General features: G+C 30.6%; 3 protein-coding genes across 5 annotated transcripts; 1 reads left to right on the top strand and 2 right to left on the bottom strand.

The window, feature by feature from the left end:
* Positions 1-4,138: 4,138 nt before the first annotated feature.
* On the bottom strand, positions 4,139-7,334 carry LOC105802276 (ras-related protein RABH1e). Of its 3 annotated transcripts, none has more exons than XM_012633830.2 (7): positions 7,010-7,326; positions 6,550-6,620; positions 5,931-6,019; positions 5,657-5,768; positions 5,229-5,319; positions 4,671-4,908; positions 4,139-4,555 (listed from the first exon to the last, which is right to left on the bottom strand). In XM_012633830.2, exons 1-6 carry the CDS (start codon positions 7,124-7,126, stop codon positions 4,762-4,764), a joined length of 627 nt encoding a protein of 208 aa, XP_012489284.1. In that variant the 5' UTR covers positions 7,127-7,326; the 3' UTR covers positions 4,139-4,555; positions 4,671-4,761. The 3 variants fall into 3 exon arrangements, with proteins under 3 accessions (XP_012489284.1, XP_012489285.1, XP_052479310.1); XM_012633831.2 differs by having other exon boundaries at positions 4,139-4,523; XM_052623350.1 differs by lacking the exon at positions 4,139-4,555 and having other exon boundaries at positions 4,805-4,936; positions 7,010-7,334.
* A 710-nt stretch (positions 7,335-8,044) lies between these two features.
* LOC105802277 (UDP-N-acetylglucosamine transporter ROCK1) lies at positions 8,045-11,404 on the bottom strand. Its single transcript, XM_012633832.2, has 7 exons — positions 11,018-11,404; positions 10,168-10,216; positions 9,851-10,077; positions 9,367-9,565; positions 9,125-9,268; positions 8,807-8,881; positions 8,045-8,512 (listed from the first exon to the last, which is right to left on the bottom strand). Exons 1-7 carry the CDS (start codon positions 11,143-11,145, stop codon positions 8,351-8,353), a joined length of 984 nt encoding a protein of 327 aa, XP_012489286.1. The 5' UTR covers positions 11,146-11,404; the 3' UTR covers positions 8,045-8,350.
* Positions 11,405-13,363: 1,959 nt separating this feature from the next.
* Positions 13,364-15,479, top strand: LOC105802278 (annexin Gh1). The gene is made up of 5 exons (XM_012633833.2): positions 13,364-13,531; positions 14,132-14,277; positions 14,393-14,611; positions 14,708-14,920; positions 15,021-15,479. Exons 1-5 carry the CDS (start codon positions 13,456-13,458, stop codon positions 15,315-15,317), a joined length of 951 nt encoding a protein of 316 aa, XP_012489287.1. The 5' UTR covers positions 13,364-13,455; the 3' UTR covers positions 15,318-15,479.
* The last annotated feature ends 1,867 nt before the right edge of the window (positions 15,480-17,346 follow it).

Raw genomic sequence — 17,346 nt, 5'->3', positions numbered from 1 at the left:
GGGTTTTCCTTATTCGGCTAAAGTATCCAATAATAGAATAATTTGCAGACCAAATTTCCTAAAATAAACAAAGTGGTGGGGGAATTGGCATTGGCATGCTTTGCTCTAATGTGGGAGACCACAGCAGACTTCCACTCATCACAGTAAATACCGCGTCCTTCAACATATACCCACTTTGCTTGTTTGGGATGGATTTGAATAAATTTATAATATAAATATAAATTTTATAACACATAATATAAATATGGAGTAATTTATATCAGTACCATCTTAAAATTTTTAATCTTTTTCATTTTTAAATATATAAAAGATTAATATACACATCCGAATACAATCTCTAACTTCATCTAAATTTTTAAAAAAATGATTTAAAATTTTTAGGGTTTATTCAAAGGAAAAATAGCCACCAAAAATATAATTCTATTTTTATGCAATCGATCTATGGAATTAAATTTTTGAATCAATTATTGATGTGGTTTATACATGATTTGTATCCATATTTATTTATAATTACGATTTATGTATTCTATAAAGCTTTTCATTTGTATTATCAATAAAATTGTTTTCAAATAATGTTATCGTGATAGAGCATTTTGATGGTATTCACAAGATTAAATTCTGATATGACGAAGAGAAGAAGTATTTTAGACTAAACTATTTGTGCATCACTAATGCAATGTGTTTTTTGGGCTCTTCAAGTGATTTATTAGTAGGCCATAGTTTATTGTCAGTTTAGTTCGATAATGACAAGCTAAGATGCAATTTTCGAAGATTGATTAAAGTCACACATCTCTAATTTGTTTATTAACTTTTTGGTTGTAGTTATTGCTAGTCTGTTTTTCTTTTCTATTGTGGTTTTTTTTTGGGCAATAACATCTGTATAGCAGTTTATTGTTTTATTCGTAGCTTGAGCTATGTGTTATGTCAATGTATTCCTATTATTTATGATTCCTATTAATGATAGTAATTTTCTTTAAAAAAATTGAATTAATTATACCATAATTATTAAAATGACCAAAATTATTTTTATTAATTCAAACTTTTTTTTTGTGAAGAAAAAACTCATAAAAGTTTAATTCAGAATTACAATATCAAAAGCATCACTAACCTTATCTTTATCAATGACTTCACTTAAACCCGTTGGGATATTTGTCATCACGTTAACACCCTCCACATTAGACCTGTCCATGGGCCGGGCCGGGCCCGAAAAAAATTCGGCCCGACTCTTAGGCCTGGGCCCGGCCCAAAATATGGGCCTAAAATTTTGCCCAGGCTCGGCCTGGGAAAAAATAATAAGCCCGAGCCTGGCCCGGCCCGATTTTTAATAAACACAAAAAAATATTTTAAAAATAAAAAATAAAAATAAAAATATTTTAAAGTATTTTAAAATTAAAAAATAAAAATAAAAAAATATATTTATTATATTCGGGCCCATTTTTAAACGGGCCTCGTTTTTTTAAACTTCCTAAGGACATGTCTTACCATCCAAAGGTCTTTATTCTGTAGTGTCAAAATTTAAGTTTTAATTAAAAATATATGTTCTTTAAAAATCAAATTAAATAAAAAACGATTGTATTAGATATAAATTTTGTTCCACTAAACAATCGACACACATAATTATTCGAGTTAAAATGCTAAGGTAGATTTTTCTAAAATATATATTACAACTTGTCATGTCAATTTTTTATGTTTTAGAATTTTTTTAATTTGCATAAATATTTTATTTAAAATTATTAAAATTATTAATTATTTGAGTTAATTAATCTCATTGTTAAAAAAAATCATATTTGAGCATAATAGTTTAATCAAATCTACAACTTGATGATTTTCTCATAACTAAAATTATTAATTATTTGGTAAATAAACCGTGAAATTTCTTAAATGCACAAATGTGATTGAGATTCTATCATATATCTTTAAGTTGTATTTAAAATTCTTTTAAAAATGTAACAAAATCTCAATTCGCTTATAGAGATTTTGTTAATTTTTAAATACAAGATTAAATGAGTGACAAATATTAATATTAATTTTAATATTATATAAGGACACATGACAAATTCTTATCTCTCTAAAGTTATCATGTTAATAAAATCCTTAGGATGTCCTATTATATACATATAGTGAGAGGCAAATTCGAAGGGGGCAGAGAGTGCCTTGGTCCCCAAACAATAAAAAATTTTCAATTTAGTTCTTTTATAAATAAAAATATATAAATTAATATATATTGAGATTATACTTTGGCTCTTCTAAAATGAAAAAATTCAATTCAGTCTTCTTATAAATAAAGAAATTATAAATTAATATACAGTAAAATTACACTTTAGCTCATAAAATGAAATAATTTCTGTTAAATCCCTACAAAAATAATAAATTTATATTTTAATTTATGAAAAAATTATAGTTAAAATTCGACTTTCCCTAATTGTTTTTGGATTGGCTGGTACATATAATAGTATAAATAGTATAGATGTAGATGTGTTTATACAGGGATGATCATTTAGTCAAAAACAAGAAATCAATTATGAAAAAAAGCTCAAACTTTAAACGTCAGATTCAAAGTTTCATCCAAATCCAATTGCCTCCCCTCAGTGGCCTGGTCGGCGACGCCAGTACCCGCCGCCAGTTAACTTTTGAAGACCACCGACATCTCTTTTTATAGAAAAGATCTAGAAGAATGACATGCTCGTTAATAACCATGCAAGATTTACTCAATTTGTCTGACAATCTTAAGCAGAAGATTCTCCAAATTGCTGAAAACAAAGCAAGAATTCATGACCCTTATGTTGATTTTGAAGCTGAAATAGTTTATAAGAATGAGTTAAATTATGAATATTCGAATATATGTTTTGGCAACGAATATTTTAGTCACTTAATCTTTATATCATTACTCTTCAATTTAATAATTCAAACAATATCAATAATAATGTAAGCCCAAATCCTAGCAAAGTTACCATCAATCATATGTTTCAATAATCCTTCATTCATACTTCACTCACCATTTCTCAATATGTAAAGTCATATTTATGGATGTCCAAGTAAGTGTTAATTGCCAGCAAATGAGCTAATTTGGAAATGCTTATAGCTAAAACTATTGTACCATATGAAGTAACTTTTATGTTTTACTTGGTAGGGTGAACAGAAAATTATATATATATTTTGGTAGAGTGAAAAGAAAGTTAGAAAAGCAATTTCTCTTTCTCTAGGTCTTGATAGAGAAGACAGAAAATTTGAAAAAAAGTTATTTTAATCGATGGATTACTTTGTAAAGATAAAAATGAGAAGAAGATTAATAAATTTTTAAAATAATATATATATTAAAACTAATTCGCATATCTTATTCTCTCTGTTTTATCACTCCATTTTAAAATAATTGCTTTTATGCATTAAGATGATATATCATCATATTTTGTGTTTTATTTTCTCTTGCTGTTCTTTATTATTAGGTACCTTCAAAATTTTCACCCATCTTTCCATCTTTTTACTTTTTCACTCAAGCAAACGCATTTTAATTATTAATTAAGGAAATTATTCAGCACACATTAAATTTTTAGACTTCACAAACAATGTTAAGATATTGACAAATGTCCTATAAACTCTTATAGTAAAATATTAAAAAATATATTTTAAAAAAAAGACACATTAATTTTTTAAATACTGCCCGTGAAATAAAAAAATACACTCTCAACATACCAAATACTAACTTATTAATTAAAGCAAATAACCTATAATTAATTAGATCTAAAATTACAAACAATCTTATCGAAGGCCCAACTTGAGCAAGTTGGATAAGCAGCTAGAGCATTCAAAAAAGTCCCAATAACTTATTCCGCCCTATGATTTTACAAAAAAAAAAAAAAATTAACCCTCCATTTAATTTTCTCTTTTTTCTTTTGGTGAAAACTTGTCTCTTTTAATCCTTAAACTTACACTTTATCAAATCACTCTAAAAGGAATGAAAAAGTTAATATTTGTTTAACTTTGTTTAAGTGACATACACGTGAATGTCACGTCAACAAAGTTAACCGAAACTAACTTTTTCATCTATTTTGGGATGATTTGATAAATAATGTTAATTCAAAGGGTAAAAAAGGCAAAATAAAATAAAATTCTAAAATAACTTTATATATGCAAAACAAAATTTGAAAAAAACAACTTTTCATTAGATTATTTCCACTCAGTCCGTGAGACTGTAAAGACAAAGCATTAGCAATTACCAAAAGAAAGAGTAATAACATGTTCATAGATAAGTTGATCACACAGGGCACATTAAGGTAGAAGAAAGTCGGGAGCCACAAATAGGATCGAAATTCTTGGAATACCAGTACGTAACGCAAGACTTCAGGAAAGAATTCTCCATAATACTTTTACACTCTGCCTCTTTGGCCCCTCTTTCCTTTCTTAAATTTTTGTTGACTTACGTATCAGAAAATGTCTCAACAATCTATTTCCGGTATTCCCCTTACCTTATTAATTCATTGCTTGCAGGTCTTGCTCCCCTTCATCCAACTGACGAAGTTATCTAACTGATCATTAACCCAGCTAAGAAAATCAGGGCCTAAAATCAAACCGGACCAAACTTGAATTAACAGAACTTCTATCCAAAATCCGACCCCAACATATATAATAAAATTTTCATGCCAATTGAACTTAATTTGGTGAATGAGACTTACCTAAGTAACGTGAAGGAAGTTCGGAAACTTAAATTTGGATCTCTTTTTCCCTATCTCTTAAGCTAGGCTTGTAGTAAATACAGTATTTGTTTTAACAAGCACAACCACCTCCTTGCTGATCTGGATTTTGATATGAATTTCCACTGGATTTCAGGTTTACATCAACCATATCGTCCTGTTTTGTTGAAGAAAGAGATCCCATTCCTGGTAAGGCAGCAGCTATCTTGCGGAATAGAGGCTGCAATTTCACATTATTCATTTTCAAACTGCAAGTTAACAAAAGGAGCAAAAAGTAAACACTACCACTGCATCTACATTAAACAAGAAAAATGATGTGCAAGGTACAGCATAAAAGTAGGAGATCAACAATACATATATGTAACGTCACTGCTATTGCAATAGGAGTGTAGGATATGAATATGCTTAAGTTTCAAATCTTTTAATATATCTAGAGAATCATATATTCGGACCTAAATGTTGAACATGTAAATATATAAAGTAAAATAAAAATTCAGTTAACAAAATATTGTATGACTATCAAATTGTTGTATTTTCCACCTTAATGTTGAATCCTGCTTTTGCACTGGTTTCTATGAACATGACTCCAAGTTCACGAGCCTTGCTATCTCCTTCCTCTATAGAAACCTGCCTGTTTAGTCACCAAATTGTGCAAATTAACGACACAATAAAAGATATTCACTACATTTTTAGTTTAAAGTTGCTGTTGAAATTTTTTGGATAGAAAAAGAAGTATTTAAGAAGTATAATCAAGAAATGTTATTTCCTTGGCCATGCCAAATTGGTCAAAAACATCTTCTATGTTGCTCGTGTGCTTGTAAGCTAACTGTTACACCTCTTAAGTGCGAAAGAAAAATGGCATTTTAAACTTCCTAAATTAGAATAAGTCCAAGCAAATAAGCAATTAAAATCCAGCAATAAGGAAACCCAATCAAGAAGTTCAATTATTTTTCCAACTTATCACTTACCTTTTATCAACCAGATCGGTTTTGTTCCCAACAAGGACAATAATGACATCGGTGCCTCGTTCTGTGCGTACTTCTTCAATCCACTTTGAAGTGTTCAAAAATGATTGTCTATCTGCAAAGTGATCATCCAAGTGAGGGATGCGAATAATTCAGGTTAAGGCGTACGCCAAACAAATAATAATGGTTACCAAAGAGTGTTCAATTAATAAAACATAATAACTATGCATGTACATGTACATGTATGATATAAAGTATTTGGCTAGCTGATACTCACTAGCTACATCATAGGCAATTACTGCAACAGAAGAATCTCTGATATAACTTGGAATAAGACTCCTAAATCTCTCCTGCCCTGCAGTATCCCTGTGAAATTATAAGATAAAACTCAAACAGAGAAGAGATAATAGGTCGAGCTCGGCTATGGCCTGAATTTTGTTAAAATTTTTACCCAACCTTGATCAGGCGAGACTGACCCGAGAGTTCAGTTTACTGGTTTTAAATATTTAAAATTTATGTTTATAATTAAATTCAAATAATGTTTTATTTACAAATAGTGATTCGGATCAAACTGGTCATCAAGAAAAAAATCATCCAAACTTGGTCTATTGGACCGGGTGAATAGTCAATGCTTGGAATTGATGAGGATAGTTATTTTTTGAGATGATAAAAGTACACAACAAAATGAAATAATTTTTGACAAGTGACAACAAATATAAGCTCTATTTGGCACTAGTTTGTTGACTAAAATCTAAATTTAGAAGAAGTCCAAAACAAATTTGCAAGAAATATGCTCTGTATTCATTCAGCATTTATCGAAATGAATCGCTGATCAAAGTTATCCAAGATTCTACATTGTTCAGAAAAGAGCGGCGTAGAGGAAGAAAACATAGTACCAAAGCTGCAATCGAACCGTTCGATCTTCAAGATACATTGTCTTTGACAAAAAATCAATTCCTATAGTGGCCTGCAATTGATTTATATCAATGAATCAGGAGCAATTTCTTTTTCTTCAAGCAAAATATACATAAAAACTGCCGATTCAAAATCTAAATTAATCATATTTAAAAAAATAAAAATCAAGATCTGGTTAAGCTATTATACAAAATTGGTCATAATTTCCTGTACCCTAAAAATCAAGCATTTTTTAAACTAAGATCATTTCGATCGAGATCAACAACAGAAGAAACGACGACATTTACATCCGTGACTAATACTCCCGATCATTATCTAACGGAGAGTAATAATAAACCAAATACGGGACTAAATTACGAGCGAAGAGGAATTTAAGAAACGGTAAAATCTTAATCAGAAAAACCACGTCGAATAGTTAAAAAAAATGAATGAAAAATTGACCTGATAAGTGGTGTCGAATTTATCGTACATGAAGCGGGTGATAATGCTGGTTTTGCCGACAGATTGATCGCCTAAGAATACAAGCTTGTATTTCGCCAGAGGGGACACCGTCGCCATTTTTCAATTTCTTCTCTCTCTCTCTTCGATTGTATAAACGAGAGTTTCAGATCAGAACCGGGAAGGAAAATAAAATAAAATTACTATTATTATGGAAATGGAAATGAAACTTTTTAATTTTGAGAAGAGAGAAGAAAATGAAGGAAAGCTTTGACTTTAATCCTTTATATAGTGAGTACGAGAAACCGCCAATTATCGAGAGTCAAAACCTTTGAACAGCTTTTTTCTTTCCAATTTTATCCCTTCCTTTATAAGGAGACGGGATAAACTCATCAGAGTATTCGGGGATCGAATTTTATCCTTGAATTATTCCCACATTTTCAATTTGTCCTATTTAGTATTTATTCGTTTTGATTTGAGTTCAATTTTTTTTTTCATTCCAAAAGTATAATTAAAAATTGTTACATATTTAATCTTTAATAGATATATTAAATTATTATTTTGCATATAAAATTTAAAATCTTATTAACAATGCCAATAAAACCTTTATATTGTTGGTAAAAGTCGAAGTTTTCCAGGTTAAAAGAACATTTATAAACCCCGAATTCTATCACTTTTTTAAGTTTTCGTGACTCTCAAGTCGAAGAGATTAGATTCAATTTATTTTTGTCGATTTTTTCAATACATTAATTAAGTTATGAATGGTGATTAAATAATAGTAACAGATGGGAAAATAATAAAGGGGAATTTGACCCCACTTGGTGGTTTCAATAGTTTGGAACTTGAGGCATTCCAACAGTAAAAAGAAACTTGAAACCCCAATTGGAGAAGATGTAGATCCATATGTTATAATTCTTAATGGCAGTCAATTAAGGCCTTCATTACCTCTATAATGACAAAAAAGAGAGAGGATCATGATATTTTTTTTAGAATCTAACTAGATGCGAAGAAATGCTTAGTTAAGTGAAGCCACCACCATCCATAACTATGTATTTTCTTCTCATTAAAAAGAATTCTATAGATCTTCTCAATTACTTCACAATCACATACATGATTATTCAATTCATAATTCATACAACTTTATACTGCTCCAAAAGGTAAGAATTGCATCAAAGCCTTGGGTTTTCTTTAACTTCCCAAATTCAAGCAGGTATAAAATGCCTTCTTCATTTGCATACATTTAAAATTCCTGTAAACCCTCCCTGTAGAACTTGGGAAAAACAAATGTAAACTATAATAATTGGGGTCACTATGAGAAATTCCCTTACCTGCCTACAGGTGTTATTAGGCTTCCTTCTTTTTGACTTTGTACGGATATTTCTGGTATATTGAAATGCTACTAATGACAAGTGGAAGAGCCACGAGACAATATACTGATGGAGGTTTTCCTTCAAACAGGAACTGCAGCATCGCTGTTACAAGAAGTGCTGAAACAATGACAAACCCCTGATCGCATTTGAGAAAATTTTGCTGACGTAAGTACCCTTGAGAAAACAAAATGCGGTATAGAAAATAAATTCAAACAATAAAGCAAACATCACTCTTCTCTTTAATGATCCCTCAAAAATATTATTTCGAAATCTGCAGGTCTGATGACTTTAGATTTGATATTTTGTTTACTTGATTAACACATGCAATTCAATAGCCTCCATGTCGACAAGCACCCATTTAATCACCACTCCACTCTTCAATGCTCCGTCCTAAGTAGTCACCGTATTAGTTCTATGTAGTTAGGCCTACCTTTCTCACGCCACCTGCAAGGCTGGTGACAAGGCCAACAAGAATCCCACCGACAGCATTGGCTACAACCGGAATCTGAAAAAGGAAGAAAGATGTGTTAAAACTTTAGTATGCATGTACCATAGCAGTTTAAACAAAAAAAGTATTGCAGAAATAAACTTAATGCACATCCTTTAGAGAGAAGTTAGGTAGCCTTAGCTTGCAAAGCTCCCTGCAGGCTCCCTACCCAGTCTTATACTATAGTTTCCCTGCTTATGTAAACCCAAGAGCATCCCCTATGTTCTCCAGAGAATTTTTCAGAAAAAGAACGATTATTACCAAAGTTAGTGGAGTCCAACCATAAAAGAATCCATGGCGTCTGATAGATTCTCCATCTGGAGACTTAGAGGTACTAGCCAGTAAGCACAAACTTCCAACAATAGACATTTCTACAGTCATCAAGTATGATGAGTGCTTCTTGACCTGTAATAAAGAAATTTTTAATGAAAGTTAAGAAATAGGCAAGCATAGATAATTTGTTTATTAAAAATAGGTAAAAAGGAAAATAGGCCGTTTCTCACCTGAGAAGCCCATTGACATAATGCAGAAGCCAGACCAGAAAGTACAGAAGCAACTAAAACAGGTACTATTCCGTAAAATAGAATTTGCTCAGGATCACCAGTGCTAGAAGCTTTGCTAGAACCTTCACCGATACTTAGAAGAACAGCTGCCATGATCAACAAAAACAGAGCCCCAGTTTGTTGAATTGACTGCCTTTGCCTGCATAGACACACAACAAATTAAGCCAAAAAACTAAAAAAAAAAAAAAAAAAAACCATAATGCTTTTGGTTGAAATAATACCATTTTGCAAAGAAAAAACAACCACATTCGTAAAACATACTGCAAGAAAAAGTCATTTGAAAACTCAAAAGGAGACTAGCATATTGGTGAGCAGTAATGGGTAATATACACAAACATCAACCTAGTCTCTAGCTTTAATCGGAACCAGTAGATCAGTACTAAAGAAGATAAATGATAGATAAAGGACCCCTTGGAGAAGATACCTCAGTATGATATATGTAAATAAGGCAGTGAAAAATATTTTTGTCTGGTTCAGCATTGAGAAAGTAAGCGAATCCAGGTTCCTGTAAGATATTTGCAACAAGCTATTTTGAAGTGCATAAATTGCAGCAGGAAGACCCGATGCAGTAAGTGAACCCATCAAAGTCCATTCCTTCGCCAGTCTCTTTATGCTACCATCTTTCGCCATGAGAATTATAGCACATAAAACCTAGTAAACATATTCAAAAGTAAATGATCTCATAAACTCAAATGTTTAAAAGCTAAAAGAACCAAAAGTATAAATTACATGTAAGATTACCTTTGCTATTTCACATATCAAGACTGACGACGTTACAATTACTTCCCGTCTGTATAATAATAATTAAAAAAATGAGTTAAAAACTTGGAAAAGAAAATTTGTTCAAATAGACTCCAGCAAGTATGTAAACAAAGAAGTCAGATGTTGTTTATGATCCATATACATGCTCTGCTACCTGGATTCAAGTATAAAAATCAGACACGGGTATGAGCTCAACACGGACAAGTTCAATTTTTTTCAGAATTTCCATGTATTTGAAGGGTTCTTAGAGACTCATAGCTCTATATCATCTAGATTGTTGACGGATATGGGTACTAACGAAAAATGAAAAGTCAAAGCATACATGTGTGCACTGTGCAAGAGCTGGGATATTCACCATCATTATTAAACTGAATTTACATCCTAGCATTGAATACTTTAAAAGATAGCATTAAGATATAAGCCGACAAGGGTACATTTAAGCAGTTGATGCCAATGAAGATTTCCCGCTACTAATCGCATCAAATGCATGGGCAAACCAAGATGATGCTTCAAGTTCAAGGAAGGAATAAGCTCTCTAGAGACCAATTCAAACGTCAATATCTCTAACTAAGTTGCCAATCTTAAAAAGAACAAAATAAAACAAAAACCAGGAAAATGAATGAATATTAAACTTAGCCAAAAGATCATGATAAACTAAGATATTACAAAAACGGTTCCAACTACTACATTACCCCATAATTCAAATCAAAATTTCGAAAAGATCACTCAAAAATTATTTTCTATAAAATCCAGCAGGTGATCAATTACAATCCAAATTAAAAAGCAAATAATTAAATAAATCAAAATTTTTTGAAGGAAAAATGGTTACCTGGTGAAGCGCTTGGAGATAAGTGGCTGCGCTCCGTATTGAAGACTGAGCAAAATGGAGTAAAACCAAATGCGCGGACTCATTTTGCCTGTAATAGGAGTAGAAGCGTTGGGCTTTGTCGCCACCATTATTGGCGACCTTCACGAATAAGCTAGATGGGAGATTTCTTGTTCAACGTCGATCCTTGCTTGTCTGATGGTTTTGTTGGCGGATGACTGAGATGAGATCAGAGAATGATTCTAATTTTTACCCCGTCAGGAAAAAGAAAAAGTAGCGGTAACTCTTGCGAATCTTCGGCTCTTCACTGAAGTAAACTAAATTGTTTCCTTTCGGCTTCTTCGGTTTAACCCGGCTAATCAAGTGGAGCCAAGCTGGTCAATTTCAAATTTGAAGATTGACCACCGCATTCCATTTGAGAAGTTCATTGTTTTTGAAGTAAACTAGAGGCGTAGATGGCCCGGCCGGGCCAATCAAAATTTTAGGCCTGGCTCACTCATGTTATATTATTTTTAAAAAATATATAATACACCAAAATTACTAAAATCATTAAATTAAAAATAAACATTTCTCAACAAATTAAAAATAAATTAAAAATATATATATACTTAAATAACATATAGGTGCAACTTAACAAGTAAATGTCTTTAAAATAATAGCAAAATTAACAATAAAATAAGAGTTATACAATATCTAAGCAATAATAATAAGAAAATAAAAACAAAACATTAAAAAAATAAAAAAATAAATACATTTTTTTGCATATTCGGGTTGACCCAGGCTTGGGCCAAAAAAATCTTATTTGAGATCCGACCAGTTTTTTAACGAGTCTTATTTTTTACCTAATTCCACTTTTCAGGTTTATATTTTTATCTAAACCCTCTCACTCACTTTTCAGGAGGGTCTTTGGGCCGAACCGAATGACCCGACCATAGATAGGTCTAATTCCATTTCATTAAATTTGTTTATCTAATAATTTCATCATTTATGTTGAAGTTTATGATAAATTTGAATTGTTTTTTTCCATATTAATTAATATTAAAAATATGTATAAAACAAATAATATATATCCCAATTAGCTATGATTATAATTAAGAAGCAATGAGGTCAATGATTGCAACGTATTTGGAGTCAAATTAAAATAGTTTTGAGGAGGACCATAGAGACTTAAATAAAAATAAATCTATAAATATTTCATATATGCTTTATATAATGTAAAGTGTGAACCGAATCTGATTATTAAAATTTCATTGGTCAATCTATAAAGTTAACGTTTTTTAATAATGTTGGATATGTGTGCATTATCACATGGATGACACATTCGTATTTAATTAATTTTAAAATTTTTAAATATATAAAATATTTTTATAATTTTAAAAGTTAATTAAATTCGAATGTCATCTACATGATAATCAATATATATGCCACATTAACAATATTAACAAACATTAATTTTTCATCTATTGCAGGTGATTTAAAGAAAGTATAAGTTCAAGAATTTAAAGAGACAAAAAATTAAATAAAATACTAAAATAATTTTTTATAAAATTAAAAGTAAAAATTTACTATATCTATAATTAATTAATAATACCAATTCAGTCAAACTCTTAATATTAATATAAATAATATAAATACACAAATAGATTATGAATAAATGTAAAAGGTGGTCATGTTTTTCCACTGTTCTTATCGGTTTAGCTCATTAGTTTTATAAAAAACAATTTAAAAATATTTTCATATAATATTTTATAATTATTTCTATTAATTTAAAGTGAACTATTTTTTATATTTTAAATAATTAAAAGTTGGTGAAAAATTCAGTTCATGAAATATACGGACACCTGTCCATTTTATTGTTTATAAAATTAATTATTAAAATTTATAACTACTCTGTTCAATATAATATTATTGGAATTTAAACTTAATTTAATTCAAATTTTAAGTAAATGTACTTCGCTATACCAAAATCAAATATTTGAAATGTGAAACAGTATTAAAATCCCGACTTATATTACATTATCAACAAAGATAAGATTCACTGTTCTGTCCTTATTCAATAATTATGTGAAAATATGGGCGGAAATTCTCATGTGAATGCCTAGTTACCGTATAATTATAATAATAGTATTACTTTTATTAATTAAATTTTAACTCAATTGATACAATTATTGTTATTAGTATAAAAAACATAAATTTGAGTATGTTTAGAAAAGATTATATTTAATTTTAGAAATTATCTTTAAAAGAAACTGATATGATTAGAAAATAATAATAATATACTTTCAACGTGCGGAAGAAAAGGAAAGTTAATAACAAAATTTAGAAAATACAAAAAAAAAAAAAAAAGAGGAAGGAATTTGATTGCTTTTAATGTACTATAAAGCGTTTTAAGGCTATAGACATTTTCCACAATCACTGAAAACAAACCAAAGAAAGTTTCAATGGCAACCCTCAAAGTTCCAGTTCACGTTCCTTCTCCTTCTGAGGATGCTGAGCAACTTCGGAAAGCTTTTGAAGGTCCTTTTATTCTTTAGCTCTATACTTACTAAGTTGAATCATTCATCTATCTTTCCATGTTTTGTTCTTGACTTGTTTGAGTTGATGTTTGATGGTATAGCATTGTATTGAATTATGGGTTTTTTTTTTTATGTATTTTGATTGATCTGCTTTTTTTTCTTGGGTGGTTTCATATTTTGTCATCATCTCCTTCGCTATGATCTTTGAAAATCGTTCATAAAGGCTTTCTTGAAGTTGTTCATCTGGAAATGGATTCCAGATCTGATCTGTCAGTGTTGGATCACCATCTGATCTGCATTTTTTAAATGGAAGATCAAGATTACTTTGGTTATATGTCTCTGGACATCAGAGTTTGCCCTTATAATTTGTAGATCAAGTGAATGTTATCTGCTATTTGTATGCTTAATTGCTTATATTGAAGGACCGTCATCTTTTTCTCAATCTACATTTGATGGGGTAATGAAATAGTAGTTTAATTTGTGCTATTTTGGAGTAATAGATATTGTATCATACAATCAACAGATACTCCCTGTTACTGTTTGTTTTAATTGCTGAAAGAACAAGCTATGACGATGAACTGTCTCCGATATTCTTTGGCAGGCTGGGGTACGAACGAGCAATTGATTATCGACATATTGGCTCACAGGAATGCAGCACAGCGCAATTCAATTCGGAAAGTTTATGGTGAAGCTTATGGGGAAGATCTTCTCAAGTGTTTGGAGAAGGAACTTACAAGTGATTTCGAGGTCAAATTTCCACATACATTTTGATGTCTGGCATTGGATTTTTTTTTGTAATAGTTTCGAATATTACGTTTTCTTTAACTTCTTGAGATTTTTGTTCTGCTTTGACATTCTACAGCGGGCTGTGCTGCTTTTTACGTTGGACCCTGCAGAGCGAGATGCTCATCTGGCTAATGAAGCTACAAAGAAGTTCACATCAAGCAATTGGATTCTCATGGAGATAGCTTGCAGTAGGTCTTCGCATGAACTACTCAATGTGAAAAAGGCGTATCATGCTCGTTATAAGAAATCCCTTGAAGAAGATGTTGCTCACCACACTACCGGAGAGTACCGCAAGGTTCCGGCTTGACTTTCTTTGCCATGCTTTTATTGTTCTCGAGTTGAATGCCTACATAAGATTTATAAAGTGTTTTATTTCACTTGCTTGGTGCAGCTTTTGGTCCCTCTTGTTAGTGCATTCCGATATGAGGGAGAGGAGGTGAACATGACATTGGCAAAATCTGAGGCTAAGATACTTCATGATAAAATCTCGGACAAGCATTATACCGATGAGGAGGTGATTAGGATTGTATCAACAAGGAGTAAGGCACAGCTCAATGCAACTCTCAACCATTACAATACCTCATTCGGCAATGCTATCAACAAGGTAGATGATAAACAATAAACGATGGTCATTTTTCTCGACGAAATATGTAAATCCTTTTACTATGTTCGAATCAAAGTAATGATGAAATACGGGTTTGCAGGATTTGAAGGCTGATCCCAGTGATGAATTCCTCAAATTACTAAGAGCTGTGATCAAGTGCTTCACCACCCCAGAGCAATATTTCGAGAAGGTTCTACGTCAAGCCATCAATAAGTTGGGATCCGATGAATGGGCTCTTACCCGAGTCGTCACAACTCGTGCAGAGGTCGACATGGTACGTATTAAGGAGGCATATCAACGAAGAAACAGCATCCCTCTCGAACAAGCAATTGCTAAAGATACTTCGGGTGACTATGAGAAGTTTCTTCTTGCCTTGATCGGAGCTGGAGATGCATGAACCGTCTTCGGTATTAAGTTCCTCTGTATGAATGTCTAGTTTGCCTTATCCGCTATGACTTAATAATTTATGCTTGGTTTTTCATCGTTTTCATTATCTAAAGCATTGCTTGCTTCCATGATAGAACATTCAAAATAAAATGATTGAGTTCGTTTACAGGTATTTTTCGATTTGTTTGAGTTCAATTTCGGATTCAATCATTGTTTGCCCATGATTTGAAGCTCCATTGTTAGTGATACTCGGTAAAACTCTATACAACTATTTCTTAATATTTTTATTATTCAAACATTTTTTGTTATTTCAAGAAAGAGAATTTGAAAATTATTTTTCAAAATGTACTTTTCCCCTATTTTTAGCCTTTAGAGTTAATAAATTATTTATAACGTCAATATATCATGATGATATTTTTATTATACCAAAAAAAATTTAAAAATAAATATACCCAAAGTTGATATGAATGTTTTTTAATACCAGAAAATTAGAAAGTTAGTACTCCAACATGTGATAGAAACAAGCTTACACTACACACGCACACATTATGTGACTACGAATGTTATTTGACGGGTTTTTTACACTAATAAAAGAAATAATTATTAAAATAGAGTGGAAAGCAAATTATTTACGAGGATGAATAGTTTTGAATAGTAAAAGATGATGTCGCCAATAAAATGACACCACTTATAGAAATAATATTTTAATAAAATTAAATGAATAGTAAAAATATATTTTAGTTTAAAAGGGTACGCCAAAATGTCAATGGCGCCCTTTTCACCCATCTTTACTTTCTTTTTAATTATATATTTCTATTTCATAATTTTATATTTTATTGCCTTCATAATTTAATTTTATTTCATAAAAACGGTAGAGCTGTTTTAATTTTATAAATTTAATTTTTAAATATTTTATAATTATAAATTCTTTAATATTTATAATAATGATCGAGTTGATAATGTGTAAATTTTGAGAGTGAAACGTATTAAACTTTTTAGAAATAGAATCAATTAGATAGAATATGTAAAATATTAGGGCTAAATTTATTATTATACCAATAAAAATGCTATATCAACATTCTATTTGTTGACCAAATACATTTTAATAGTGGAGTGACTAGAATTAGAAATTTACTTAAATTGATAACTAAATCAGAACTCACTAAAACCTTAAATGGCTATTTAGGTAGATTACCTTCATGTTTTTATGTCAATTTTACCAAAAATTATCTACTTGGTCATTATTTTAAATATTCAAAATTTTATATTTATAAAATATTAAAATTATAAAAACAACACAACTCAACCATTTTTATGAAATAAAAATTAAATTATGAAAACTATAAAATATAAAGTCATAAAATTAAAATGTATAAAATTAAAAAATAAATGTGAAAAGGGTGCTGGTTGACATTTTAGCGTCACCCTTTTTGAATTAAAATATCACCCTTTTTGAATTAAAATATTATTTTAAATTAATTTTATTAAAATGTTATTTTATAGGTGTTATATAACACATTGACGAGACCGTCTTTTATTGTTCAAAATAACACATTCTCATAAATAATATGTTTTCCACCGTATTTTTATAATTATTTATTTGTATTATTAACGTAAAAGACCCTTATTTGACACATCGGAGCATAGATCTAAAATATATTCATGGGGAGGTCCCGTTTGGGGTAACAAAGCATTTGAGGACATGAATGGTCAACAGCACATGCAGGCAGTGCATTTGCGCAAGCTTTACCCTTCTTTCCGTTGAAAATGGGGTTCATAATTATGTGCCTTCCAGCCCCTGCCTCCTGCATGTGCACTTTTGGTCTTTTAGAGCGGCATTATCAAAGGTACAAGGATTAATAAAATTTATTCGGTACCCATTTACGTCCATTTTAAAAATTGTTAACGGTTTTACCCATTTACTTGGATTTTTGTCAATGATTTTATCAATTTACTCGACTTTAAAAACTGCTGAGAATATTACCAATTTACTCTGATTTTAAAAATACAGGATTTAATTGCTCCACGGGACTGCGCAG

The sequence above is a fragment of the Gossypium raimondii genome, chromosome 11 (assembly GCF_025698545.1).
Source record: "Gossypium raimondii isolate GPD5lz chromosome 11, ASM2569854v1, whole genome shotgun sequence".
In the NCBI taxonomy this organism is placed as follows: domain Eukaryota; kingdom Viridiplantae; phylum Streptophyta; class Magnoliopsida; order Malvales; family Malvaceae; genus Gossypium; species Gossypium raimondii.
This window is presented reverse-complemented; position numbering and strand designations above follow the sequence as displayed.

What these genes read in the sequence shown, in the direction of transcription:
- LOC105802277 (XM_012633832.2), bottom strand. Translation starts at nt 11,145, where the DNA reads ATGGTGGCGACAAAGCCCAACGCTTCTACTCCTATTACAGGCAAAATG. An exon ending in ATCTCCAAGCGCTTCACCAG is followed by an intron (nt 10,217 to 11,017) that starts GTAACCATTTTT and finishes ATTATTATACAG; the next exon opens with ACGGGAAGTAATTGTAACGT. An exon ending in TTGCAGGTGGCGTGAGAAAG is followed by an intron (nt 8,513 to 8,806) that starts GTAGGCCTAACT and finishes AAATGCGATCAG; the next exon opens with GGGTTTGTCATTGTTTCAGC.
- LOC105802276 (XM_012633830.2), bottom strand. Translation starts at nt 7,126, where the DNA reads ATGGCGACGGTGTCCCCTCTGGCGAAATACAAGCTTGTATTCTTAGGC. An exon ending in AATTGCCTATGATGTAGCTA is followed by an intron (nt 5,769 to 5,930) that starts GTGAGTATCAGC and finishes ATCACTTTGCAG; the next exon opens with ATAGACAATCATTTTTGAAC. An exon ending in ACCGATCTGGTTGATAAAAG is followed by an intron (nt 5,320 to 5,656) that starts GTAAGTGATAAG and finishes GTGACTAAACAG; the next exon opens with GCAGGTTTCTATAGAGGAAG.
- LOC105802278 (XM_012633833.2), top strand. Translation starts at nt 13,456, where the DNA reads ATGGCAACCCTCAAAGTTCCAGTTCACGTTCCTTCTCCTTCTGAGGAT. An exon ending in CTACCGGAGAGTACCGCAAG is followed by an intron (nt 14,612 to 14,707) that starts GTTCCGGCTTGA and finishes TGCTTGGTGCAG; the next exon opens with CTTTTGGTCCCTCTTGTTAG. An exon ending in TCGGCAATGCTATCAACAAG is followed by an intron (nt 14,921 to 15,020) that starts GTAGATGATAAA and finishes ACGGGTTTGCAG; the next exon opens with GATTTGAAGGCTGATCCCAG.